This window comes from Erithacus rubecula (assembly GCF_903797595.1).
Source record: "Erithacus rubecula genome assembly, chromosome: 16".
NCBI classification, from domain to species: domain Eukaryota; kingdom Metazoa; phylum Chordata; class Aves; order Passeriformes; family Muscicapidae; genus Erithacus; species Erithacus rubecula.
In genome coordinates, this window is record NC_136668.1 from 15933046 (window position 1) to 15960457 (window position 27412).

The window sequence follows — 27412 nt, forward strand, 5'->3', positions numbered from 1 at the left end:
CAAAAGCCTGTGCAGAGCCCAGCTGCCTGTACCTGATTCGTTCTTCTCAATGATCTCCACCACCTGGCCCACGCACAGGCTGATCTCCGAGCTCTCCTGCTTCTGGTAGTCGGCCACCACGACATACTGCTCCAGCACCAGGGGCTCTGCCGAGGCACAGTCAGCTCCTGCACGGGGGGGGGGACAAGAACCGACCCCTGTGCCACCTCAGCACCACCCCCAGGGCATGGCCAGGGCGTGACAGGGGAGATGGGGCAGAGCGAGGGGGAGAGAGAATCCAAAGCCAGGGGAGATGGGGATGGCCAGGGGAGAGGGGACAGCCAGGGGAGATGATGGGGACAGCCAGGGGAGATGATGGGGACAGCCAGGGGAGATGATGGGGACAGCCAGGGGAGACCTGCTGCACAGCCAGGGGAGATGGGGACAGCCAGGGGAGATGATGGGGACAGACAGGGGAGAGGGAACAGCCAGGGGAGATGGGGACAGCCAGGGGAGATGGGGACAGCCAGAGGAGATGGGACAGCCAGGGGAGATGGGGACAGCCAGGGGAGATGATGGGGACAGCCAGGGGAGATGATGGGGACAGCCAGGGGAGATGGGGACAGCCAGGGGAGATGATGGGGACAGCCAGGGGAGGCCTGCTGCACAGCCAGGGGAGATGGGACAGCCAGGGGAGAGGGAACAGCCAGGTAGGACCTGCTGCACACCAGATCCATCCAAACAACCTCCACCAGCCGCCACCTCTCAGCAGCCTGGAGCTGCCTGGGGTTTTGGGGACTCTGAGCAACACACAGAGCCCGGGATGGGCTCTGCTGGGCTGATGGGGGTGTTGTAGGGCAGGGCAGCATCCCCTGCCCTCACTGTGCCCTGCTGTGCTCAGCCCTCTGCTCCCTACCCAGCTCCTCCAGTTTCCGGGCAAAAAAAAGAGAAAAAAATATCCCGAGGAGGAGCAAAGGGGGCAGAACAGAGCGGGAACGGAGCGCTGGTGTGGCCGGGAAGAGGAGAGGGGGAGCTGCGGGAAACCGGGAGCTGCGGGAAACCGGGAGCTGCGGGAAACCGGGAACGGAGCTGGAGCGGCAGCAGGGGGCACTGCGGGATAAGGCGGGGTCAGCATGGGATAAACACGGGATAACCACGGGATAACCATGGGATAACTATGGGAGAACCACGGGATAACCATGGGAGAACCACGGAATAAATACAGGATAACCGTGGGATAACCACGGGATAACTATGGGATAACCATGGGATAACCATGGGATAAATACAGGATAACCATGGGATAACTATGGGAGAACCACGGAATAAATACAGGGTAACCGTGGGATAACCACAGGATAATCACGGGATAACTATGGGATAACCATGGGATAACCATGAGATAACCATGGGATAACCATGGGATAACTATGAGATAACCATGGGATAACTATGGGAGAATCATGGGATAACTATGAGATAAATATGGGATAACTATGGGATAACCATGGGATAACCAAGGGATAACCAAGGGATAACCATGGGAGAACCATGGGAGAACCATGGGACAACTATGGAATAACCATGGGATAACTATGAGATAACCAAGGGATAACCATGGGATAACTACAGGATAACTGAGAGAACTCCAGGATCACCTGACTGTGGTTATTTGAGGTCAAAGGGATTATTTGAGGTCACTGGAGACTCTGATCAGGGTTACCTGAGGTCACTGGAGTCTTTTGAAATTGATCCAGGGGCTACTGGAAGTCATTAAAGTATTTTTTAAATTGATCTTTTAAATTGATCTCTCATGCCCTGGAGATTTGGAACTTCTCAGCTGGCAGGAAAGGATGAGAGACCTTGGCTAGCAGTAGCCACAGATCCTCTACAAGGATTACTGGGCTAATATGAACTAACTTATTCTCTTATTTACTTGCCACACCTGGTGCAGAGACCTCACAGACATGGAAAAAAATCAGGAGGGAGTTCCAAATTTCCAAATGTTTCACAGGTTGTTCAAAACTAAAAGACTAAAGGGTTTGTAAAGACAAACTGAGAGATAAGAGGAGGGAGTGAGAGGGAAAATCTGTGCTGATATCTTTCCAAACAATTTGGTGGGTGATAACCTTTGAGAGGGGTCTCAATGTCTCTGCTGATTTTGAGCAGCAGGTTTGTTGTAAATCCCAGAGAATTTGGCTCCTGATACAGCCAAGGGATGCACAAGGCTGAACTCCTGAATTTTGGGGTAAAATGTCAAATTTAAGGTGGGTTGCACCTCCCTGGTACCTCAGCAATGGGGGAAGGAAAGAAGCACCTTGTGACTGGGGGTTTAAAAAGGAAGCTGCACCCTCAAAAACCTCAAGAGGGAAAAATCCATGGGCATGTGCCACAGTGGAATCTCTCCCTTTATTTAAATAAAGTTCCACTGCCTCCTTTTTGGACATAAACCTCTGGTGTTTGTGGATTCATTTTCCTGACATCAGGATTCCCAGGATGTTCTGCTGCCTCCTGGAGAAGTTCTGTTCACAACAGGTCACAACTGGTTCTGAGAATGCCAGACCACAGCCAAGATTTAAATGAAGCGTGTGGCTGCAGGACAGTGTTATTTAAAGGAAAAGCAGGAAATTGTCAGTGCCCACCTGCTATAAACAGCACTCTGCAGAGCCCCAGGTGAGCTGGCCAAATCCAGAGGATTTATTCCTGCTCATGGAAGATTCCCCCACACCAAAACCCCAAGGTGGGGCAGCAGAGTTAAAAATAACTCTCCAAAGTGAATGGTGGGTGCTGGCACTATCTGTTCTAGCAGCTCAATTAAAGGTTTGTGCTTAAAGCTCTGAGGATCTAGCCAGCCCCTGAGAGAAGAATAACAACTGTAGGAAGAGGTAAGTCTCTCCTTTGTGCCTCCCTGGCTGTAATTACAGCTGTGCCTCTGAGGATATTTGTAGTTTCAGCAGCCAATTCTGGATCCTCCAATGTACCCATTAAACCAGCAAGGGAAGTGGTAAACTGAGCTTGGAGGAAGAGGTGGGTGTCAATTTTGGGAGCATCTTCACCTGGTCTAATCATCCTCAACCACAAAAACACACCCTGGAGTGAGGAACAGTGTCCTGAGCACACATCCAGGAGCACATATACAGCACCCTAAGAAATTATCCAACACCTTGAACATATATCCAGCACCCTAAGAAAATATCCAACACCCTGAACATATATCCAGCACCCTAAGAAAATATCCAGCACACTGAGCACAGCCAGACTTGGGATCCTCAAAACAGCTGTAAGCTATTTTTCCCTGTAAAGCTGCCCAGGGAGATGGGAGAGCACCAAAGCTCTGCAGCTGGGGAGGGGAGGAGGAATTTGTCCCACAGGAGAAGAGGTTTGCAGACTGCCCAGGCAGGAGCACAGTCTGTGCATCCTCAGCTGTGACAGTGACACAAATGTGGCCAGGAAAGGGGAATCCATGGAGTGCAGGGAGCACTGGGGCCCTTGGGCTGGGCTTGCACAAGTGATGCTCAGCCTGGATGCAGGAGAGACACTCAGCACTTCCCAGGGCAGAGGCCTGGCTCTCAGCCAGCCCAAAAATCCCTGCAGGTTTTGTTTGGTCTTTCACCCAAGGGCTGAGATGTACAACCAGCAGGAAAGGAAATCTCACAGGTATGGGGCTGCTTGTGATGTTTCCAGCCTTTCCAGCTTCTGGCTTTGTGAAAAAAGTAAGGAGCTTCTGACAGGACTTTGGTGTTCCCAGAGGAAACAAAGAGCTCAGCACTGAATTACGGACACAGGTATTTGGGTTTGAAGCCTTTCTGCACAAAAATGTCATTCTTTGGGTAAAGTCCCTTCCTCCTCTGCCTGTGTGGGTCAGAGCCAGAGCTCTCAGCCCCTCTTCTTCCAGACCTGAGGAGTTTGGGCTGATCAGCACTGCAAGGGACACCCTCCTGCTGCTCTCATTGCTCAGTGAAACAGGCACTGAAAAATCTGCTGAATTCTTTGCAAACCCTCTCATCCCTCCAGGGACTCTTCCAGAATCTGGAAAACAATCACATGGAAATACCATCCACCAGTGGAGTTTCAGAGCTCCCCTGTGGCTGCTGTGTTGTCAGTGCCTCTCCTCAGAGCAAACACTGCACTTGGGGATCTCTGTGCCATTGCAGGGACATCCCACAGCCCAGCAACAGGGACGTGGGCACACAAGAAAGCAGCTAAAAACCAAACTGGCAAAGGGGCATTTGAGGTCTCTGCAGCCTCCTTGGGCAGCTCCACCCAAATAGAAACTCTGGAGGCAGTTTCAGGCTGGCTTGCACGAACCCATGGCTCTCCATCTGTGCAACTGTGAGAGGCTGAGAGAACAGAAATGCTCAGAACAGTCTCAGGGACTGATGGGATGACTACTTTTAGACGTGCCTAAATCAGTGGCCAAGGCAGAGCCCCAAAGTCTGGGGAATAATCCACCCCCTGCAAGCTGTGCAGAGCCCACACTCAGCCCCAGCCAGGTGGGATTACAAATGCTGGGAAAGCAAGCTAAGCAAAGAAAGCTTTTTTTTGTTTTATTTTATTTCCAGTGCTCACACACACCGAGCCCTCCTCAAAGCTCCAAATGTCATCTGGGTCTCGTGGCCACCACAGGAGCAGCACTTTACCCCACTCTGCATCCCAGTGTTTGCTCAAATCCCACTGCCAAACCCAGCCTGCTGCTGCCAGCACCTCAGAGCTCCTTCCAACTCTAGTCAAGAGCAGTTCACCCCCTCTCTGGGTGCAATTGGGAAATGGCTTTTTGGAAAATCCTCGTGATTTTTGTTTGTTAGCAGCTGTTGCATGACCCCTCTGTGGGGACAGCCTGGATTGAAGGAGTATTTTTATTTTTGTGCCTTGCTGCACATCTGCTGCCTCCAAGCAGGACTCAAAGAACCACCAGGGATTTCCTCAAGGTATACAAGGAGTTGGGGTGACAGCAGCTGAACCAAATTATTTTTCTGCTGCCAGGAAATGCAAGACAGTGAGAGGAATCTCTGAACATGCCTGGCAGGAGGCATCAGCCCTGAGCAGTGTTACTGAGAACAAACACCTTGCCCTGGTGGCTGCTGCCAGGGCAGAACAGCACATCCTGCCCTGCCAGAGCAGCCTCTGCCTTGGATGTTATCCAAACTCTTCCTTCTCAATGGAGAACTCCTGCTTCTCCAACAGGCAGAGCCCTTAAATTGAATTTTGCCCTGACTGAACTGAGTTATGCAGTTTTTTTCCTCTTCTTCTCAAGCCTAGAGAGGCCATAGCACCCAAGGCAGAGCAGCTCTAACAGGCAGGGTCCTTAAATGGCATTTTGCCTTCACTTTTTTTTGGCTCATGAGTGTTTTAAAATCATCCCAATGTCCTGCATGCACAGAGACTGAGCAGAAAATGCTGAGCAAAGTTTGAAACCAGCCTGGTAAAACCCTGTGAGTCCCAGAGGAGAGCACTCAGCCCATGAGAACAGACCAAAACCAGGAGCCACCACCACCACCAGAGCTTCCCACCTGCACCCAGCCAGCAGAGCAGAAGCACTGGGACAGCACCAGCTCCTGCAGCTCCTCTGGAATCAGTGAGAGCCTCCTGTGCCTCTCCTCTCTCCTGCAGGAGGAATCCACTCACTCACAATGAGTTTGCTCACACAGGTGATGGCAGTGCCAGTTCTCTGGCCAAAATCCTCTCCACCACTGATTTCAACAGAATTTCCAAAGCTCAGACCTTCCTCCCAAAGAATCTCAGCATTTTTATACCTTCTGCAGCTTCAGCAGCTGAAAGATGCCTCCTTAACCCACAGATCCAAGGCTCTTCCACTCCTCTCTGCTCTTTTTGGGAAGCTCAAATAACCCCAAACCACACCAACAAGGGGGTGTTTCAGAGATTCCCCTCTCCTGAGCAGCACAGACCCAAGCAGGAGAGCATCCTGCTGCACTGGGGCACTGCCAGCCCCACAGTGCCCCCCAGGCATCCCCACCCTGCAGACCTCTTGGGAAGGATGGATCAGGAAAACCTTATAAATATAAATATGATTGCCTAGCAAAAGATTTTGAGAATATGGAAAGCATAAGTGAGATTGAAATGCAAATCATCTTTGAGATACCAAACCTGAGTTACTGAATAACCAGAAGACAATAGGATGGTTGGCCAAAAGCAATCCCCTCTTGATAGAACAATGGTCCAAAGGTCAGAGAAGACCCTGCTGGCTTGGCAGAAGGGTCCAGAGAGTCATTTTTAGGGTTTAAAGTATAACACATGATGGTAATGTAATGATTCTTACAGGCTGTGTGTAAATGCTGTAGGATTTGTATCCTGGATTAGACTGGTTAGTGGAAATTAGAATATTCAGCATAGAAGAAGAGTTACTGTGTTGTAAATGGGAAAATCACTCTCTTACTTTGCTCTCTTACTACCCCCCACTCTCTTTTTGCCCTTTTCACCCACATCCTATGCAATAAACCACAAGTTTCAAGACCAGAATAGAGAGATCTCTCTGTCTGTCACGACTGTCCTGACCCCTGTCCCATCACCCAGCCCCTGCTCAGCAGGAGCTGGGGCACCAAGCCCTGTGCCACCAGCCACCAGGGAAAGCCAAGGGGGTGTGACAGCTTCTGGCAAGGGTGACAAGCTGGTGACAAGCTTCTCACCTCCCCAAGCTGAGCAGGTGACCCAGAGAAAGGCAGAGCAGGCAGGAGCAGCTGTTAGTACCTCTGTGCAGGAAAGAGGCCATTCTCTGGATAATCCCTGATGGGGAACAAAAGGACATTGAGGCAGGGATGGGGTGGGCTGGGGAGTGCAGGGCACTGCTGAGAGCCCCCCAGAGCTCAGGGGGTTGGGGATGGGGGCTGCAGTGAGCTCCCAGGGGATGCAGGGGGTCACTGGGATGGGGAGCAGAGCAGGGGCTGGTTTGGGGCTGGGGCCTCAGCTCGGGGTGGAGGAGGAGCTGTGGATCAGCAAAGAGGAAATGAGTCCTTACCAGACCTCTTCTTTCCAATGGGCTCCCTGGAAAAGAGAAGAAGAGTGTCAGCAGAGTGAGGGGACAATTGGGGTGGTGGCTGAGTGACAAACCCAGCCAGGCTCTGCTGGGGCCTCTGACCTCCCTCACCCATCCAGGTGGGCATCATCCACCCTGCAAACAGCCCCTGCCCCCCTCCTTTCACTCAGAAATTTGATGTTTTGTTCTTCCCTGGGTGGGTTTGGGTGCTGGCCTGGCCTTGCAACTCCCACAGAGCACCTCAGGCACTCATCCATGGAAGCAGCAATAAAAAAACCCAATAAAATGCAGCCCAGATGGAGTGGAAACAAACAGGACATTGTTACAGAAACTGAAGCCTGTGGAGTTCACAGAGCAGACTGGGCAGAGACCAACAGAGGAATCTGTGGGATAGAGCATCCCAAAGATTTCTCAACAGAGAAATTGCAGAGCTGAATCTGAGTTAATTAATAAACCCCATTAAAACCCCCCCAGTTCAGAGGTAGAACAGGGAAGGGAAATCAGCAGGTGGGAATGGCACCCTCCTGCTGATGGCAGCAACTGCTGTTTTTCCCTTTTTCCCTTTCCTTCTGCTAAACCCATCACTGTAACTCATCCCCTGCTTCCTCCCTCTGCTCTGAGTGAGGGGGCAAGGCAGGAGCTGCAATTTCACTTTGCTGCTGGGATGTTCCTGGCAGGGACACAAAGAGCTGCAAGAGCAGCAGCCCCAGCACCTCAGAGGGGACAGGAGCTCAGACAAGACAGGAAACAGCAACAAAAGCAAAAAACCCTCAGCAGCATCTCCTCCTCTGGAGCTCCCTGGGAACTCGTGGCTCCAGCAGAAGAAGGAAAAACCACTCTGCCTTCCACTGTAAATCTCATTGAACTCCACCCCTCCCACAGTTGCAAGGCACAGCTGTGACAGGGGGACACAAAAAAGCCCCACAGAGGTGCTAAAAGCCAGGAATGCTCCTCCAGCTGCTGCCCAGAACTCTGAAGGGTTGCTGAATGACTGAGCCTCACTCAAAGCTCTGAGCCCACTCCAGTTTCACTGTGTGCTTCAAGAACCTCAGAATCCCCTGAAAGGAAACTTAACAAGGAGAACTCAGCACATTCAATAATCCCCCATGCCATGTTCATTTTTTTTTTTTAAGAAATCAGATTTCTCCAGCATCTTCTCTAGGCAGCATCCCTGTGGATCCAGGGATGGGAAGGGCTGAGATGGGGAGCACAGGGGGTCAGCAAAGTGAGCAGAATGGGAGGTAAAATAAAAACCAAACACAAAGAGGTTGCTTTGCTAAACTGCTAAACTACTCACTGCAGGATGCTGGGGACACTGAGATTCTTCATGGACTTACAGGGTCATAATTCAGGCAAGAAATGTTAATTAAAAGTCATTAATTATAAACCCAGGTCTAAAGAAGAGCTGCTACAAGCTGGATTGAGTTTTCAAACTCTTTCCTAAGGTACATTTGGTGACTGCAGGGCCCAGAGCTGCACGGAAGTGGCCCTGAGGTTGTCACACAGAAAAAGCCACCTTTACAGGAAAAAAGTGTCCCCAAATGTGGCTTTGGGCCACATTTTGTGGCCAACTTGTGGAATAGGTGAAGGACTGGAGCACCAACACAAGGGAACAACTGCAGCTGCTGCAAACCCACGCAGGAGCCACATCAAAAGGGATGTGAGGTCAGCATTCCGAGAAAACATCTCCCTCACATAAAAAAAAACCAAAAAAAACCCCAAAAAAAAAACCCCAAAAAACCCTCTCTTGTAAAAAAAAATATCCTGGTAATGCCACCAAAATAGCTGTCAGGAGAGGGTTCATCTCCTAAGCATGCAGCCAGCCTTGAGAGGTTTGCAAAATTTATGGAGGAGAGGAATGGGGTACAAGAGAGCCCTTGTTTGGGAGATGTTTAGGAAATGCTCCAGCAGCACTGAAAGGAAACCCTGTCCCCACAGCCCAGGGCCACTGCAGAGCTGGCCAAGCTCAGAATCTGCCCTGGAGCTGAGGAAAGCCAGTGCTCTGCCCAGGGAGCTGGCACAAAGCAGCACTCTGCAGAAATTTGGGATTTCTGTCTGCTGCCAGCCAGGAAAGGCAGATCTCAGCAGAAAGGGAGGAGCAGGCTGGTCAATGTGCACATGGGCAATGAGGAGAAATGCAAAATAAACTTTGTCACAAGCTGGGATCTGCGTGGAGAGCAGGACAGGACCCCAGAGCTGGCAGAACCCTGATCCAAACCAACACCACCAACTCAGGGCTCACAGCAGCAGCTCCTGCAGTGGCTTCCTGCAGCCAGAGCAGGCACAAAGTGCAAAAAAATCATGAGTGGCTTACACAGGATGGGCTGCTCAGCTCCCCCAAAAATCCCAGTGGAAGGTGCTTTTAATTTAAATTTAATTTAATGAGAAGGGGTTTCTCATTTCTCATCCCCAGCCTCTGGGAACAGCACACAGCCCCTTCCTCACCACATCCCACTGTGGGAAATATATAAAAACCTACTTGGTCATATTAATAACTTGGTGATAATTAATAATTGTTGTTGTAGACTGTGTTAGAGATAGAAATGAGGTGAGATTCACTCTTGTTCATGTAGTGAAAGAAGATTTTGGGTTATTTTCACACCCTAATTTATAGGGTTTTACAAAAGAATTGTGTCTATTTCTAATTGGTCATAACTAGTTAATCTGTTTAATTAGCCAGCACATTAGAGGTGCCTATGTGCAAATGTCTCTTTTAAGAAATTGTATTTTTTTCTTTAACTATTGAGGAGAGTTTTCTCAGGTGTAACTGTTACAGTCTCAGGATTCCTCCTGATGACAAGCTGTTTTCTGCTGTTTCAGGATTTTTTTCTAGAAAAAGTTGCTGATTTTCTCCTGGGTATTTATTAGGCCAGCTATTAGCTTAGCTGACTAACAAGGCTTGAATTTACAAGGCTTTTCTTTTATAAGGTATTTACCTATATGTAACAATTAATATCAATAATTATTAATAACTATTAGGGCCTTGTTTCTCCAGAGTTAACCTGGGCTCCCTCACATCCCAAGCTGAAATCCAGCTGAATCCTTTGACTCAGCAGTGGCTCAGTGCCCAGCCCTTCAGACTGCCCCAGTTTATTCCAGCACCTCTGCTGTGGTTAAAAGCAGCTCAGAGCTGCACCAGGCTGGGAGGAGCTCACAGAGCTCCCACCTCAGCATCCTGTGCTGCTCAGAGATGTGGGGAGCAGGAATCTGATGGTTTCTCTTCTTTGAAGCTGCAGGGCTCCCATCCAACACTGAGGAGAAAAATCCCACATCCCCCAGACTGCTGACTTTCCAGAGATTTTTTTTTTTTTTTTTCCACAACCATTTCTCCTTCTCCCCTCACTGCTCTTCACAAATTCCTCTGGATCCAGTTTCCCTCTGACCCACACTGGGCAGCCCCATGAGCTGGAAGCAGGGGAGGAATTCCAGTCCAGAGTTTGCTGGACAAGAATCCACATCACAAAAGGCACCAGTGGAAACTCTGCCAGCTCCCTCTGCTCCCCTGGGGACTGGTCTCTGTCTCTGCACAGGGAAGTTTGGGATGAGGAAAGAGGGGATGGAGGGAGGGCTTCACCTCCCTCTTCCATCCAGCCCTGGCTGTGACACCCTGCCCAGCTGGGAGCATGGTGGAAGGAAGAGGAATAAAGTCAGAATTGGAGCATTTTCCTCTCCTTGAGACAGGCTGGGGCTTAAACCAGAGCTCCACAAACTGTAGCTAAACCAGAATTCCATAAAGTGAAGTTAAACCAGAATTCCACAAACTGCAGTTAAACCAGAATTCCATAAACTTCAGTTAAACCAGATTTTCAAGGATTATAGTTAAACCAGAATTCCAAGGGCTGCAATTAAACTAGAATTCCGCAAACTTCATTAAACCAGAATTCCAAGGATTATAGTTAAACCAGAATTCCATGATCTGCAGTTAAACCAGAATTCCACAAACTTCATTAAACCAGAATTCCAAGGATTATAGTTAAACCAGAATTCCATGATCTGCAGTTAAACCAGAATTCCCCAAACTTCATTAAACCAGAATTCCATGATCTGCAGTTAAACCAGAATTCCATGAACTGCAGTTAAACCAGAATTCCAAGGGCTGCAGTTAAAGCAGCCCCACCTGCACCTGGACAGAACAAGCACAGGGTGGGTCCAACAGCACCCACGGGCACGTCCCCATCACTGCCACCCTCATGGGCAGGGGTGGCCAGAGGGGACAGTGGCTGACCAGTCCTGTTCTCCCTCCTTCAGCCACCCAGCAGAAAAAAATCTCTTTTCCTTTATTTTTTTTTTTTTTTTTTGGGGGGGGGGGGGGGGTGTCTGGTTTTTTTTGTTTGTTCGGGGTGTTTTTTTGCTCTTTTTTTGCTTTTGTTTTTTTGTGGTTTTTGTTTTTGTTTTGTTGGGGTTTTTTTGTTTGGTTTTTTTTTTGTGTGGTTTTGATTTTTTTTTCCCTTTCCCCCACTCCACTCATGGACTGGCTCCCTCTCAAGCTCCTGAGCACAGTATTTATCTGCTGGATGAAGGATGACATCCTGCCAAAGCCCAGACACGCCAGCACGTCTGACCCAGCCCCTCTGTCTGTCACAGCTCCCATCTGGTTATTGCTGAGCTGGCAGCACGCCAGCCTCAGGAATGGGCTCCCAGCCCCTCCAGGGGAGACAGTCAAGGACTTTCATTCATTAGCATTTTGAATTGTAGCTAATAAATACCCCTCTGGCATTGGGAATGGGGTGGGGGACACGGTGGGGATGTCCTTGAGATGCTGGGGTGAGGGACAAGGGGCACCCACTGAGTCCCTCTGTGGGCTGGAGGATTTTGGAGAGGAGGAAAGAGGGAAGCAGCTCATTCTCCATGGAGAGGAAAAGGGGAGCAACACATTGTCCATGGAGAGGAAAAGGGAGCAGCACATTGTCCATGGAGAGGAGAAAGGAGCAGCACATTGTCCATGGAGAGGAAAAGGGGAGCAGCACATTGTCCATGGAGAGGAGAAAAGGAGCAGCACATTGTCCATGGAGAGGAGAAAAGGAGCAGCACATTGTCCATGGAGAGGAGAAAGGAGCAGCACATTGTCCATGGAGAGGAAAAGGGAGCAGCACATTGTCCATGGAGAGGGACAGGCAGGAGAAGCAGCACATTGTCCATGGAGAGGAAAAGGGGAGCAGCACATTGTCCATGGAGAAGAAAAGGAGCAGCACATTGTCCATGGAGAGGGACAGGCAGGAGAAGCAGCACAACCCCACTGGATTCAGCATCACCCACTCACCCCCCCAGCCCTGCAATAGCCAAAACTCACCAACACACAGAATTCTGCACCAGGACCCTGTGGATTGTCCCACCACAAAAACATGTCTGCAGGCAGCCCCTGTGTCTGAGAGCCAAAGCAGGGAGGTGACAGGGCACTGTCACTGATGGCTGGGAGCTGCAGCTCCCAGGGCTGCCCCACTCAGCACCCAAAGGTCTCCCCACCCCTGCCCACCCTGTCTCGCCTCTGGCTCAGCCTAAAACACAAAATAAAGGAGGAGAGTGGGTGTGAGACTGAAGCTGCCCTTCCACCCCCATGGCCAAAGCTCCCTCAGCTGCAGGCTGACTCCTGCGGGGCTCAAAGATGCTGCACAGGCAGTGCCCCACATCCCAAAACAGCCCCATCCCATGACACACCCCTCTCTGATGTCCCTGCAAGATCATCTTGCCCTGGTGTCCCTTGCTTGCCCCTGAGCTGAGCCTTCCTTGAAGGATGACCCTCCCTAAAGGATAACCTGCCCCAAAGGATGACCCTCCCTAAAGGATAACCTGCCCCAAAGGATGACCTTCCCTAAAGGATAACCTGCCCCAAAGGATGACCCTCCCTAAAGGATAACCTACCTCAAAGGATGACCCTCCCTAAAGGATAACCTGCCCCAAAGGATGACATTCCCTAAAGGATAACCTGCCCCAAAGGATGACCATCCCTGAATGATAACCTGCCCCAAAGGATGACATTCCCTAAAGGATAACCTGCCCCAAATGATGATATTCCCTAAAGGATAACCTGCCCCAAAGGATGACATTCCCTAAAGGATAACCTGCCCCAAAGGATGACCCTCCCTAAAGGATAACCTGCCCCAAAGGATGACATTCCCTAAAGGATAACCTGCCCCAAAGGATGATATTCCATGAAGGATAACCTGCCCCAAAGGATGACCCTCCCTGAGGGATGACCCAGGTTAAGTGGTGAGCAGTTGCTGGGCAGGACAGAGAGAGCATCAGTGACAGCAAGCAATTAGTTAATGGGCTCTCAGAGCAGTCTCACCAGTGACCATGAGCTGCAGGAGAAATGGTGAAATGATGACAAATGAGGAAAGCAGGGATGGGGGAAGGGGGAATTAAGAGAGAGAACGAAAATAATCAAAATCCCAGGGAGAACATGCAGTCCACCCAAGCACCACACTGAGCTGGAGACCTGACAGGCTCAGGAGAAAAAAACAAAATCCCTTTATCTACCTCCACACCCTTCCAATAGAGAATGGTGTCAAATCAATTTATTGCCTTTCCCCTCACAATCAATCAGCCTCCTGCAGGGCTCAGGCTGTGCTGAGCTGTGTCCCAGCAGCAGGGACAGGCAGAGCAGGGCACGAGGAGGCTGCTCAGATTTATGATGCTCGTGACTAGCAGGAGATGGAGGCTCCTGGCCAGAGCAGCTCACAGTCACAAGACTTGGAACCACAGAGTTGTGTAAGGCAGGCAAGATTCCCTGCAAACCCTCCTGGGCCTGTGTGGGGAGGTTCTGGAGGGTTGGTATGGAGGGGGGGAAACCCCTTTGCAAGGAGGCAGAGGTTGTTTAGATGTGTGAAGTGAGGATTGTCAGGCTGAGCTGTTCTGAGATTGGTATTTGCAAGTAGAAATGGGCTCAGGAAGAGACCAGCACTCTGTGGGCTCCCAGAGAAATGTTTCCACTTCCCCCCTGGAGGAAGAGGTGCCCACCCTGAGCTGCTCAGCCTGTCCATGGAAATCTCCAAATCCCAGATTGTGACTCACAAGGGAATTGCTGATGGACACCAGAGACACGGATACCAGCAAGTCCAAGGCAGTTTGTGCCTCACACCATCCCAGTTTGTGCCTCACATCATCCCAGTTTGTGCCTCACATCATCCCAGTTTGTGCCTCACACCATCCCAGTTTGTGCCTCACACCATCCCAGTTTGTGCCTCATCATCATCCCAGTTCCCCTCCCACCATCCCATTTTCTCTCCCACCATCCCAGTTCCCCTCCCACCATCCCAGTTCCCCTCCCACCCCCCAGCCTGTCCCCCAGCAGTGCTCCCCTCCCCACTCACTCCTTGGGGGGGGTCAGGTCATCCGGCCGTGTCTCGAAGAACTGCAGCACCTCCTCACACTGGGAGATGTAGGGAGGCAGCTGGATCAGAGCCTGGGGAGCAAACAGAGACACCATGGGAACCCCCAAACTGTGCAAGGAGCCAGGGGGGACCCCTGGGAGAGCAGGGACTGGGACAGGAGTGGCACCCAAAGGGGAGAACAGCAAACCCTCCAGCCACCAGCCATCACTGAGGGATAAGCAGAGACTGCCCAGGCCCAGCTCAGCCAGCCCCAGCCTTTTGGGCAGATGCTGTGTCAGAGCTGAGAGCCTCAGGGCTGTCCCTGCACCATCCCAGCTCAGTTCCCAGTTTGGAACATCCCTGGGATGGGCAGTTCACACCTGGCAGACTCCCAGTGCCATCTCAGTACATCCTACAAAGGCTGCCCTGGGCCATGGGGAGAGCAGCAGGGGAGGGGAAAGCTCAGGCACGGGGCTGGGAGGCTGCTGGGGAATGGCAGGAGATGCAAAATCCCCTCTGCTTCCTTCCCTTCCAGGGATCTGCTGTAAAAAAACTCCAGCACTGGGATGCAGGGTGAGAGTGCCTGGAAAAAGGGAGCATTAAAATCAGGCAGCAGAGCCTCAGCCTGGCCTGGAGCAGATTTATTACAGTTTTCTGTACAGTTCCCCCTCCCCTCTGTCTGCTGGCCCAGCAGCCTCGTGACAGCAGCGTGAGCAAAGCAAACTCCCCCTCATCTCCCTCCTGGGGACAAACCACAGCTGCAGGGCCTTGGGTGACCACAGAGATCAGATGTGGCTCCTCACTGCCCCCAGAGCCCTCCCAGCCCTGCTGCCAGCACAGCAGACTGTCAGACCACTAATGATGGGCCAGGACAGGAGACAGACACAAAACCTCTCCCTCCACACTCTTGGGCTGTTCAAATATCAGGTTTTGCAAGGATTCCATTCCCATGTGGTACCATTCCCCAGCTCCAGCATCCCATGATCTCAGTGATTCCTCCCTGCCAAAATCTGGGGTTTTGTGGCCTGGAGAAGGCTCTGTGCCCTCTGAGAGCAGGGGAAGATCCCAGAGAACACCCTGTGCTGGAAGGAGGGGGAACAAGGCTCACAGCTCCTTTCCCAGGGTGTTTTGAAGCAATCCCACCCTGCTGTCCTGCTGGCCACCAGCAGCAGTGGCACAACCAGCCTGCTGTGGGTCCCAGCCCTGGCCCTGCCACCCAAAGCTGTGGCCATCAGGACAGAGTTTTGGCCCTTGGTGTTGGAGCCACAGCAAAGTCACCTTTCCACCCTGCTGCCTGCAGAAAGAGAGGAGAAAGGACCAGACAGAGGATCCTTGCTGGATTAAAAATGCATTTTGCAGGCAGTGAGAAAGGATTATTCTCCAGCAGAAGTGTTTGCAGTGGGCCACCCAGTCTCTTTGGGGTAGAGCATCACCACCCCCCCTTAAAAATCCCCAAAACCCCTAAGGCAGGAGGAAGGCAGATCCCACACCACGAGAAAGACCAACAGATGTGGAACACAAAGAGAATAAACTGGAGAGATGGGAAGACATTTCAGGCCCCTGCTCCCTCTCCTTGCCAATGGCTGCTTGAATTCTCATTTAGCAACTCACTGCTTTTACCAGTTGCCCTGATTCCTTCACTGCTTTTCCTGCTCTTTATTTTAAATTGCCACGTTTTTCAGGAGCTGTGAATTCCCCTCCTTGCTCCTCTTCCCTGCTTCCTCCCCAAATCTCACCCATCCCCTTTGCAGCAGAGAGGATGAAGACACCCAACATCCCTCAGAGGAGATGCCAACAAAGCAGAAACTCCCTCCCACAGCTCTGTCCTGCTCATTCCTTGATTTTCCCTCTGTGCAGCCCCTGGTCAGCCCAGCTCAGCTGCTTTCTGGGTAACAGCAGCAGCTCAAGGCCAGGCAGGCAGAGCTGGGAATTGCTGGTGATGCATTAGCAGAGGAGGAGAGCACAGCTCCCTGAGTGCCTCATATAACATCAGCCATTATGTTCCAGTTGTTAAGTCAAATGGCTTCATTATATTTTATGCCACTAATGGCATCTCTGTGGAAGGGGCAGCTGCAGCATTTTTATCACTGAGGGACGTTTTTCTTGCCCAAAATTGAATTTATGGCCGTGCCTGTCTGTGTGACACAGTTCAGTGGTGCTGGAGAAAGGGGCCAAGCACCAGCAGTTCCCTCAGAGCACACCTTGTACCACACCTCCATCACTCTGCCCTCATCTGCAGTGACTCTCATCTGCAGAGCTGCCAAGATGCATTTCCTAATTCATCTCCATCCCTGGAGTTGTTATTCCAGCCATGGTTTGGCTGGGGCCCAAATCCCACAGCACCTCCCTCACTAAGGGATGCATATTCTACCATTTCCCCATCTTCTCCCATGGATTTTACAGCCTGTGCAGGTATTTCCAAGAACTGGAAATCAATTTCCATTCAGACTGGATTTTTGGTACCAGCCCTACCATGGCTGCTGCAAGTGCTAATGCACCTCTTTGACAAAGCCAGATGTGACAAACTTGATTTGTGTGAAAATAATTTATCCTGGACTTCAGTAATTTGTTTAAAATATATATATATAAATCTGCCCTAAAATCAAAATTTCCCTTACACTTCAGCCCAGTTTTAAATCCTTCAAGAATATGTAGCAAATTGATAGCAGGGGCTAAGACAGACTCACAAGAACCCACGAGGAGAGAAAAGCTAAAGCACTTTGGGTGGGTTTGAACTAAAACATACATGGATAATAGGGGCTGAGCCACACTCACATTAAACACAAGGAGAGAAAAACTAATCCATGAGTGGATTTGAACCTAAAAAAAAAGGGGTTTGATAGCAGGGACTGAGCCACACTCACATGAACCCATGAGGAGAGAAAAGCTAAACCATGGGTGGGTTTGAATAAAAAAAGGGATTGATAGCATGGGATAACCCACACTCACATGAACCCATGAGGAAAGAAAAGCTAAAGACTTTGGGTGGGATTGAACCAAAAATAGGGACTGATAGCAGGGGCTGAGCCACACTCACATGAACCCACCAGGAGAGAAAAGCTAAAGCACTTTGGGTGGGTTTGAATAAAAAAATGGATTGATAGTAGGAGATGACCCACACTCACATGAACCCACAAGGAGAGAAAAGTTAAACTACTTTGGGTGGATTTGAACTAAAAAATACATTGATAATAGAGGCTGAGCCACACTCATATTAAACACAAGGAGAGAAAAACTAATCCATGAGTGGATTTGAACCTAAAAAATTGGGGATTGATAGCAGGGGCTGAGCCACACTCACATGAACCCATGAGGAGAGAAAAACTAAACCACTTTGGGTGGGTTTGAATAAAAAAATGGATTGATAGTAGGAGATGACCCAGACTCACATGAACCCACAAGGAGAGAAAAGCTAAACCATGGATGGGTTTGAATCAAAAAATGGATTGATAGCAGGGGCTGAGCCAGACTCACATGAACCCAGGATGGGAGAAAAGCTGAAGCGCTTTGGATGGGTTTGAACCAAGAAAGGGATTGATGGGGCTGAGCCAGGCTGGGCTGCTCTCAGCAGGCACCCAGGGGTGCTGGCAGCCCCTGGGGGGGCTGAGCAGGCTGGGGTGGCCCTGCAGGGCGGGCAGCCCCCCTCACCTTGCAGTACTCGTCGATGGGGATCAGGCGCTTGACGGCCACGTCGCGGATGTGGCTGCGGCGGAACAGGATCTTCCCTGGAACACAGAGCAGCATGAATTCCTCCAGAGGCAGGAGAAAGCAGCTTCATCCAAGAAACAGCCACACTTTGATAGACTACACAGAGCTGAGGATAGCAATGGCACTGGGGAAAGGGAGGTGGCACCTCTCGTACACTGGCTCTCACCGAGCAGCACGTTGGCACCTGCTGGCTTTGCTGTTAATTCTTTCTCTCCTCTTTGCTTTGAGTGACTTGAGAAAACTCAGGTTTCTTTTTACCCCAGCTATCACAGTATCCACAGCACAATACCCAAAAAAAAGCCCATTGCCTCACACAGATGAAATACCTGGTCAGAATCAGGCACAGGTGAAGGTGATAAGGACATTTCAGGAGAGAGAAGAGGAAACTCAGCAAAATGCATCCCCTGGTCTGTCACCAGTGTGACGATGGTTAGGAGCATCTTCCTGGTCTGTCACCAGTGTGACAATGGTGAGGAGCATCCCCCTGGTCTGTCCTCAGTGTGACAATGGTGAGGAGCATCCCCTGGTGTCCCACCAGTGTGACAATGATCAGGAACATCCCCTGGTCTCTCAGCAGTGTGACATCCCCATCAAAGCACATGCCTGACCCCTCTCTGTTTGCTGTGTGCAGGTCTGGGGTGGATAAAGCCCCTGGAAAGGCAGCTCATGCCTTGTGCCATTGCCCAGGTGTCCAGGTCTGCTGTGGGCAGCAGCCAAGCCAGAGGGTTTTTCCCTGAGCAGCTCCTGGAAGCCACAGTGTTGAGACTGCAGCTCTGAGTCAGACCTATAGAATTTTCCTTCCTGTCTGGGGTTTATTTTTGTTCTCCATTAATGGGATCCTCTCACCACTCCTTTCCTCCCCTCTGGCTTATGGTACAGGCCTCTTTCCTTTGAAGCCTAATGACTCCTAAATGCTTCAAGCTGCTCTCTCAGAGCACAGCTTCTCTGGTTTAACGAGACAAAAGCCATTAGCAGGCAGTGAAACAGATCCCTGATCAAAGGGCTGGGACGTGGCAGGATTTCTGACCACTTCCCACAGCTCCAGGAACCGGCACTGCTCTGCAACACAATCACCTGGAAAATCATGCTTTGGGGGGTGGGTGGTGATGAAGTTCCCTCGAGTCTCTCTTGGCATCTTTTTTGTGCCTGCTTGGGTTTGCAATCCCATCCCTGAAGCCAAGGAAAGCAACAACCCCTTCATTTATCAAAGGGGTCACCATGGGGCAACCCAGAAGCCAAAATCCCCTCAGTCTATCCTTGCAAACCTCATGAGAGCAGGGAAAAAGCACCTGGAGACTCACACCATGGCTGTGGGTCTTCTCAGGAGCCCTGGGCTTGCTGAAGCCAGGGGCTGGATGCTATTAAGAACAGGATTATGACAATTTTAAATCCAGGGCTGAGTCATTGATGAGAATTTTAGATGCAGGGCTGGGTGATTTATCCCAATTTGAAATTCAGGGCTGGGTCACCCCCTGTGCCTGTCCCTGCCTTGGCCAGGAGCTGCATCACGGGTGACTCGTGCAAGCTGCCAGAGCATTTTTGAAACAGAGATGAACTCAAGCTGAGCCAACCTCAGCTTGCAAAGAGCAAGAACCTTCTGCAGCAGCCAAATCTCCCTCCAAGGCTCAGTTAATGCTTTGGAAGAGGAGCACATGTGAATCCACTCAGAGCAGCCCCATCCTTGCCCTGCAGTGTCAGGGATGGGGTCAGGCCAGCTCAGCCCAGGGTTGCTCCTCATTTCTGGGCTGGGACACTGATGGGACAGTGCAATCCTTCTAAAGCTGTGCCAAAAAGAACCAAATCTGGCAGCTTGGTGATGGAGTAAAAACAAAATCCCCCTCTATTCATATTTTTTTTCTGTTTTGAGGGTGAATAACCTGGGAACAGCACCCAGGCTGGAGCTCCACTCCTTGCCCTGAGCAATTCTTTTCCATCAGACAAGAGAATGATCCAGTTTTCCCTTTGCATCAGCAATCCCAGTGTGTTTGCTGCTGAGGATTCTGTCTGAATGATGATTGCTGAAAAGATGAATGGATCACACCAGCTCTGCTGGCAGTGGTGAGGAGTGGCTGCTTTGGTTCCAGCTCTGCCAAAATGAAATCACTGATGGGTGGGTAGGTTACAAATGGCTGGAATAATGAGCTCTGGGTGTGGGAATATTGAAATGTTTAACAAACATATGCTAGTGAGTAATAATAAAAAGAATACAGTTTGGGGGAATAAATTCATCACAAGTGATCTTAAATTAGCCCAAGCATGGAGCATATGAACCAGCAGGAAATCCAGCTCCTCTCTCCATTTGCTCTAGATTTTTCAACAAGGAAGTTTATTTTCTAACAAAAAGCTGACTTTAATCAAAATGCCTAATTAACATAATTGCAGCCCCTTCAGTGCTGCCAAATCCAGCAATAGAAACCCTTGACTTGACAGGCAGGAGAGAGCAGGAAACCACTTTTCTCCTGGGAGGGAAAGTTGGCAACTTGCAGGGTCAGGGAGATGCAGAATCCCAGATTGCCTGGGCAGGTTTTCCTTGGCCCAGACCTCACTCTGGGAGAGAGCACATGAACAATCTGCAGCTCCTGGAGGAACCTCATCCCCATCCCCTGATGCTTTTTTGGCTCCTTCCAGAATTTGTAGAGATCCTGGAAGTGTCCAAGGCCAGGTTGGAGCAGCCTGGGATAGTAGGAGGTGTCCCTGCCATGGCTCTGTGATTCCAAACTCCATTTTTGCCCTCCCAGCACTGCTCCTGCCTCAGGATGAGGAACACCAAGGACATGAGCAGGGAGCAGCAGCTCTGCTGATAATGGGGATTTCCATCAGCTGCAAAGGTCAGTGCTGCTGCAGGCTCCATTTGCCCAGCTCCTCTCTCTTGTCACAATCCCAGGGCTCAGAAATAATTAGATTTTCTTATTTACATAGATAATGTCATGCATGAGCAATCAGAACAGTGAGGCTCCATCCCTGCTGGCAGCAGGAATTCCCTGCAGCAGGAATTTTTGTCCTTTCCACAAACAAAGCTAAGAGAGGACTGAACATTTATCACCCAGGAATGTGTGCAACAAGTTGATTTTGGAAAAAGAGAGCTGAGATAAGGCACTAACACACAATGGCTGCCCTGCTCTGCAAACCCACGCTCCAGGATGTGCTGCCTGCTTCTTTTTTTTTTTTTTTTTTTAATTTTAAAAACCTGTTAATCCCTACAAAGGAAAAGAGAAGCTCTGCTGAAGGTTTTCTGTCTGGCCACGAAAATTCCTCTGGTGCCAGAAAGGATCTGTTCTCCCAGGAGTGGAAGAACCAAACTCCTCTGTGGGTAATTAAAGTTGATTTGATTGACCCACAGCAAGAAATTGATGGAGCAGCTCCCAAAATGGGGCTGGAAAAAAACCTAAAAATGCAGCCTGGCCCTCACTGGGACTGAAAAGGGTCAGGAAATGTTGGGGGAAAGGCTGATAAGGAATTTGTGTCTCCAGCAGTGTGAGACAGAGCAGGCAGGACACAGGAGGGGTTAATCTCTCCAAACAAACAAAAACAGGGATACAGGGCTCTGAAAAATGTTCCCTCCTGTGGGAATTCTCCAGGCAGAGCTGGAGTTGTACTGGGAGCAAGAATCTGAAAAAAAAAGGGGGGAAAAAAAAAAAAAAAGGCAGAGGGACCTCAAACAACAAAACTGGAGCCACAGGCTGGATGTCCAGACCCCCAAACACATCCCTGGATATTCCAGCTGTGATCCAGGGCAGGAATTCCAGCAGTGGAAAAGCAGCTGTGCCTCCTGCTTCACCCTGAAGGACTCCCCCCCTCTGCCCCCACCCCACAGCCAAGGAAAGAATTCACTTCTCTGCACCTTTCAAATCACATCCAGATTTTCCCTGGCACGGGTTCCAAAGTCTCTGCAGAAAAAAAAGGCAGCCCTGAATGTACAGATAATTAATCCCAGCCCCTGGAGCAGCCAGCTATTGCTGGGATGGGGGATCAGGAATGGGAGATGGGGTTTGCAGGAGTCCCACTCTTAGATCTGCTCTGTGCAGGGGTTCAGGATGGGCTGGGACTGCCCTCCCAACTGCTGCAGCAGAGATTTATTAGAGCAGAAAATAACAATTAGGACCCTTTCCCCATCTCCAGCTCAAAGGAAGATGCAACTGGACTAGGCAGAGTCAGGCACCATAGCTGGAAAATGGATGAGTTTTCCTCCACAGTTTTGTGGGGAGCTAAAGCAGCTGGGAGAAAAAAAAAACCCAAATTTTTGGGTGGGAAGCAGGTTGGTGGGCTGGGAAGGGAGCAGAAAGGATTGATTAATTCTGCTTTTAAAAACAACCTCCCCAAACCCCCTTTTCTCCTTCTTGTGACTTCACTCCTGTCCACAGCTAAATCTTCCTAAAAAGCAATTTTACAGCCAGAGTGAGCTCAGCCTCAGGCAACCCCTCCTTGCTGAGGCTCACGTTTCCAGCAAGGCAGGAAAACTGGCCAGGATCTGCTCCAGGCCACTGGGGCTGCACAGAGCTTGGAAAGCTCCACGTTCCTTAGAAAAAAAAGAAGGCAAAAAAAGGCTAAAAAAGCTGTTTCCTGAAGGATCTGGCACAGCCCAGCTGAGCTCATTTGTTTTCTCAGCTCCTTTCTGGGGTCTCATCCCAGCCAGGGAGGGTGGGGATTCCAGCTGGGCACCAGCAGGAATTTGTTCTGCTCCTCTCCAGCTGCTCCAGAGCAGTGCCAGGGGCACAGCTGGTGCCAGGCACGGGCTGGGTGCTGCCCCAGCTGCTCCAAAAAGCTCTGCCAGGGGCTCCAGGCCAGCTCAGAGAGCTTCAAACTCCCCCTGTGTGGCAGCAGAGCTTTTCAGGCACAGAGCAGGAGCCCTGCCAGGAAAATCCAAACCCCAGCAACACTCTGAACGTGGTGCCAACAGCCAGAGAGGGACAAACCTTGGCCCCAAACTCTGCTCTGCAGGACCCAGCTCTGAATTTTCAAGAGCTGAGTGGGCTGAAGGACCTGCACCTACAAAAGCCCTTTCTGAGAGCATCAAAGAGCTGTTTCAAGAGGCCACAGGCTGCAGAAATTTCCCATAAAAAGTCAAATCCTCAAGGGCAGCACTCACAAAATGAGGCAAGCAGAGTTGCTGGGGCTGGGTGTTGTGATGGGGGGTAATCCTGGAACTCTTTCCCATTCCAGGAAAGAAAAACCTGACTGACAAAACCCTTCCCAGGTTGTGGTGGTGACCCTGAGCTTGGGACACTCCAGGGTTTGCTAAGGTTGCATTTTTGGGAAGTGCAGTGGCCACCAAGGCTGATGCTGCTCTCTGCAAGGGGTTCCCAGAAAGCAGAGCACTGCAGGAAACCACTGCAGCCAAATCTCCCCTGCTCTAATGAAATTCAGATGCTCAGAATGGGATTGGGAACAAACTCCAGTGTTCCCAGAAGCTGGGCACAATCAAAACCCCAGCAAGTCTAGGGAGACAGAACCAGGAAAAATTTTTTTTTCTGTTTTTGTTTTTTTTGTTTTTTTAGGAAAACAGTCCCAGGCTGCCTGACTGAGCTCACCTGGATGAGAGACACAAGGCTGGGCTTCAGCTGTAACAAAACCTGGTGTCATCCCAAACTGGGAAGGCAAAAGCTGCTCCAGGAAGGACTCAGGCTCCAGCACAGCCAGCAAATATTAAAAGAACCAGGTGAAATTTTCTTTCCCTTTCAGAAGCAGAATTTGCTGAACATCACTGGGGAAGCTCTGGCTCACTGAGCTGCTCCAGCAGCCTGGAGAGCAGAGGCACCAACCCCAAAAACTCAATTTCCCCAAAGCCCAGGGCTCCTGCAGCTCTCCCAGCCTTCATTTCCCAGCAATTTCCACCCCCTTTTTTCCACAGTGGAAATCCCAGGGACTTGTTTCTGAGAGAAGGGAAACTATTCCAACACCAAGGAGAAACAAACATTGGTGAGTGGGAGCAGCAGAGCTCCCACCAGGCTTCCCTTCCAAAAATAGCAGCTTTTGGTGGGAATTGTCTGCAAGTGCAGCACAGCCAAAGCACAAATCCAGTTTTTCCAAGTGATGCCCTTTGCCAGTTTGGCTTCCATCACTGGTACAGCAAAGTTTCCTGCTGTAAATCAGGTGAGCTTTGCTTTTGCTGATGTTACAATGCCAGGACAAGCCAGAATCACAAACCCAGACCAGATTCTTTTGCTCAGAAAGGGGTGGAAATTATTATATTATTTTTTTTCACAGCACAAAGGGCTGCACTAAACAGACCTGACAGCCACTGGCAGTGATTATGGTGCTGTAACATTCCTAAATATCCTCATTAACTACTCAAAGACAACTCTGAGGTCCAAGAGAAGCTGATTATTTTCCCAAGGCATCTCAGGGCTCTTTTTTCCACCACCAGCAATCCCCACCTCACAAAGTGCCATCAGTTCTTTGGGCATGGAGCCACTGGTGTTGGATTTGTCACAGCACAGAAATCCTGGTTTTGAGCAGCCACCCCCAAACACCACGAGCTGAACTGAAATTTTGGGGAGCCTCACACACACCCAGTGCTGTCTGTGAGGGGTTCTTGGTCTCCATAATTCAGAATTTAACCCTCACTGGGAGCACTGCTAACAAACCCAGAGGTTTTAAAGGTTTGAAACTCGCTGTAACTCAGCAGATAAAAGGTAAAATACGTGTGTGCTCCCACAGAGACTGGGGAAAAGCTCCTGCCCTGCCAAAACCAGCAGGGATTTTGCTGAGCCCTCTCTCCTACCTGGCAGAAATGGGATGATCCTTTGCTTGGGGTCCTTCTGGCCTCCTTCCATGGGGAACTTGTCCAGCATCTGCATCTGGAAAAAAATGCAAGAGAGGTGAGGGAAGGCAGGGATTCAATGCAGGACACAAGGTCACCCTGCCCTGGAGAGGAAACAGAGGATGCTCAGAAATACCCAAACATTCCCTCCTTTGGAAGGGAGGGGGATGCAAACTGTCCCTTGGTTTCCCAAGGGCAGGGATCTCAAGGGTCTGCCAGGATTTCTGCCCAGGGTATTGAAATGGTCTCTGCTGGATAATTCATAATAATTCAGCATTTATGGAAGCTCTGGAGTGTCCTGAGCACATGCTCAGTCTAATCAGTCTGCAGCCCTGCACATGCAGTAGCTGCACCTTTTTTTTTCCTTGGATTTCAAACACTGGGATGCAGATCCAGGAGCACAGATCCAGCCTGGGGCTGGGGGCTCCTCCAGAGCACCACACACACACACAAAGCACAAAACAGAGAAAAATCAGCTGCAGAGCAGAGACAAGGAGCAGGCAGCTGCAGGGCTCCAGGTTTTGGGGTTCCCTGCTGATTCTGCAGGATGGGGATGCAGCACAGGCTGTCACACTGCTCTGGAAAGCCAAGGAAAGCCAAGGAAAGCCAAGGAAAGCCAAGGAAAGCAGCCCCAGCTCTGGAAAAGGGAAAAAGTGCAGCACCCCCACAAACCCTGGGGGAGGGACACAGGACAGCAGAAGGAGAAGAAGGTCTGCAGCTTCCAGTGCCAGATTTTGGTGGATCACCCTTCCCCAGCCATGCTCCACAAACCCTCCCTGCAGCTCCAAACACAACTCACATCCCATTCCCAGAAGGGGCAGCCAAAATCCCAGGGAGATGGGCAGACAGGGCAGGAGACAGACAGACACAAAATCCCAGGGAGAGACAGACAGACACAAAACAGGGGAGAGCACAGAGGGGCCAAGTTCTGCTCTCAGCCAGCCCAGGCAGAAAAATGAAGAAAAAAACCAAAAACCACCCCAGCAACAATTAATCTATTGTTCCTCCCCTTCCAAGATTATTTTTAAGCATTTGTGACAGAGAAGGAAAAATAAAAAGTTTGGAGTGGATGGATTTGAAGGATTTTGGGGTATTTTATGGGGTGGGAAGCTGCTGTATCTCACTTTTTACTGAGCCCTTTGCAGCAGGGAGAGCTTCCCACACCAGCACAGGGCACATCTACCCACATTTATCTCCACCACCAACTTCTCTTATCAGTTACTGCTCCCCTTACCCAGGAATGGAGTGAAGCAGAGTGTGAGAACTCCTTGTCCCCATCCTGAGCTGTGGATTCAACAGGAAAACACAGGAAAAATAAACCCCCAGGGCTGGGATTGCAAAAGCAGCTTTGTACCAACAGCCCTCACACTGGCAGAGAGCTGCTTCAGCAACAGCAAACTCCTGAGATAATACCCTAATTAGAGCAATTAAGAGTGCTGCAGGGGATCCTAGGGAGAGGGGAATGGCCCTGCTCAGCAGGATTGCTGGCATGAAGAAGGTTTTGCCCAGAATGAAGCTGGAGGTGCAGTGCTGAGGGTTTTACCATGCAGACAGGGTGAGCCCAGAGATCTGGGGAGGGACCAGGTGTCACCTCCCAGCTGGAGAAATCACTGCCAAAAACCACAGCCTCAAGTGCCAGCAGGTCAGGAGGTGTGCTGTGCCTTGCTCTGATTTCCACAATGCAGGGGAAGGGATTTTTTCTCCTTTTCAAGAGGATTTGTTGCATGAGACAGGAAAAATGGGCAGGAATTGATGGTCAGAAGTTTCACCTGAACTCAGGGATGAATTTTCCTGAGCAGACAGCACAGAGGGGATGGAGTCTCCTCCTCTGGATATTCCAGATATTCTGTGCCCTGGGATGGAGCAGGGAGGTGACACCAGTGACCCTCTGAGTCCCTTCCAGCAGACAGGCCAGTTATCCAGAGCTCAGCCAGATTTTGACACCACTCAAAGGGAAAAGGGGAAAAAAGGAGTTGAACAAAAGGCTCCACAGTCTGGCACAGTCACAAGGGACTCTTTGTGGGAAGAGCAGCAGGGAGGGCTGGAGGAGCACAGACAGCAGCATGGAGAGAGATGAACCATCACCCCACACTGCCCAGCTCCCCACAGCCTGTCCCTGTGATCCCAGGGTCCAAACTGGGCTCACAGTGTCCAGACTGGGCTCACCAGTGGCCAAACTGGGGCTCACCAGGGTCCAAATTGGGCTCACAGTGTCCAAACTGGGCTCACCAGTGGCCAAACTGGGCTCACCAGTGGCCAAACTGGGCTCACCATGGTCCTGGCTGGGCTCACCAGGGTCCAAACTCGGCTCACCAGGGTCCAAACTGGGCTCACCAGTGGCCAAACTGGGCTCACAGTGGCCAAACTGGGCTCACCATGGTCCTGGCTGGGCTCACCAGTGGCCAAACTGGGCTCACCATGGTCCTGGCTGGGCTCACCAGGGTCCAAACTGGGCTCACAGTGTCCAAACTGGGCTCACCATGGTCCTGGCTGGGCTCACCAGTGGCCAAACTGGGCAGATCAGAGCTGGGATCAGCTCTCTGGGAGCTCTGGGGAGGACAGGAGCCCTCTGGAAGCAGCTCCTGGAGTTCAGCCTCCTACAAGATCCTACAAGAGGCCCCTTCCCTCCATCCTCAAGGGCTGCTGAACAACCAGGGGGTGAAA

At 50.6% G+C, this 27412-nt stretch overlaps 1 protein-coding gene across 1 annotated transcript in view; it reads right to left on the reverse strand.

The window, feature by feature from the left end:
- The window catches only part of SH3PXD2B (SH3 and PX domains 2B), a 56855-nt gene that overhangs the window by 11882 nt on the left and 17561 nt on the right, over positions 1 to 27412 (reverse strand). The window contains 5 exon segments of the mRNA XM_079319991.1: positions 33 to 167; positions 6953 to 6978; positions 14281 to 14372; positions 17929 to 18005; positions 24710 to 24785. Coding sequence (XP_079176117.1) covers positions 33 to 167; positions 6953 to 6978; positions 14281 to 14372; positions 17929 to 18005; positions 24710 to 24785 — 406 coding nt within the window.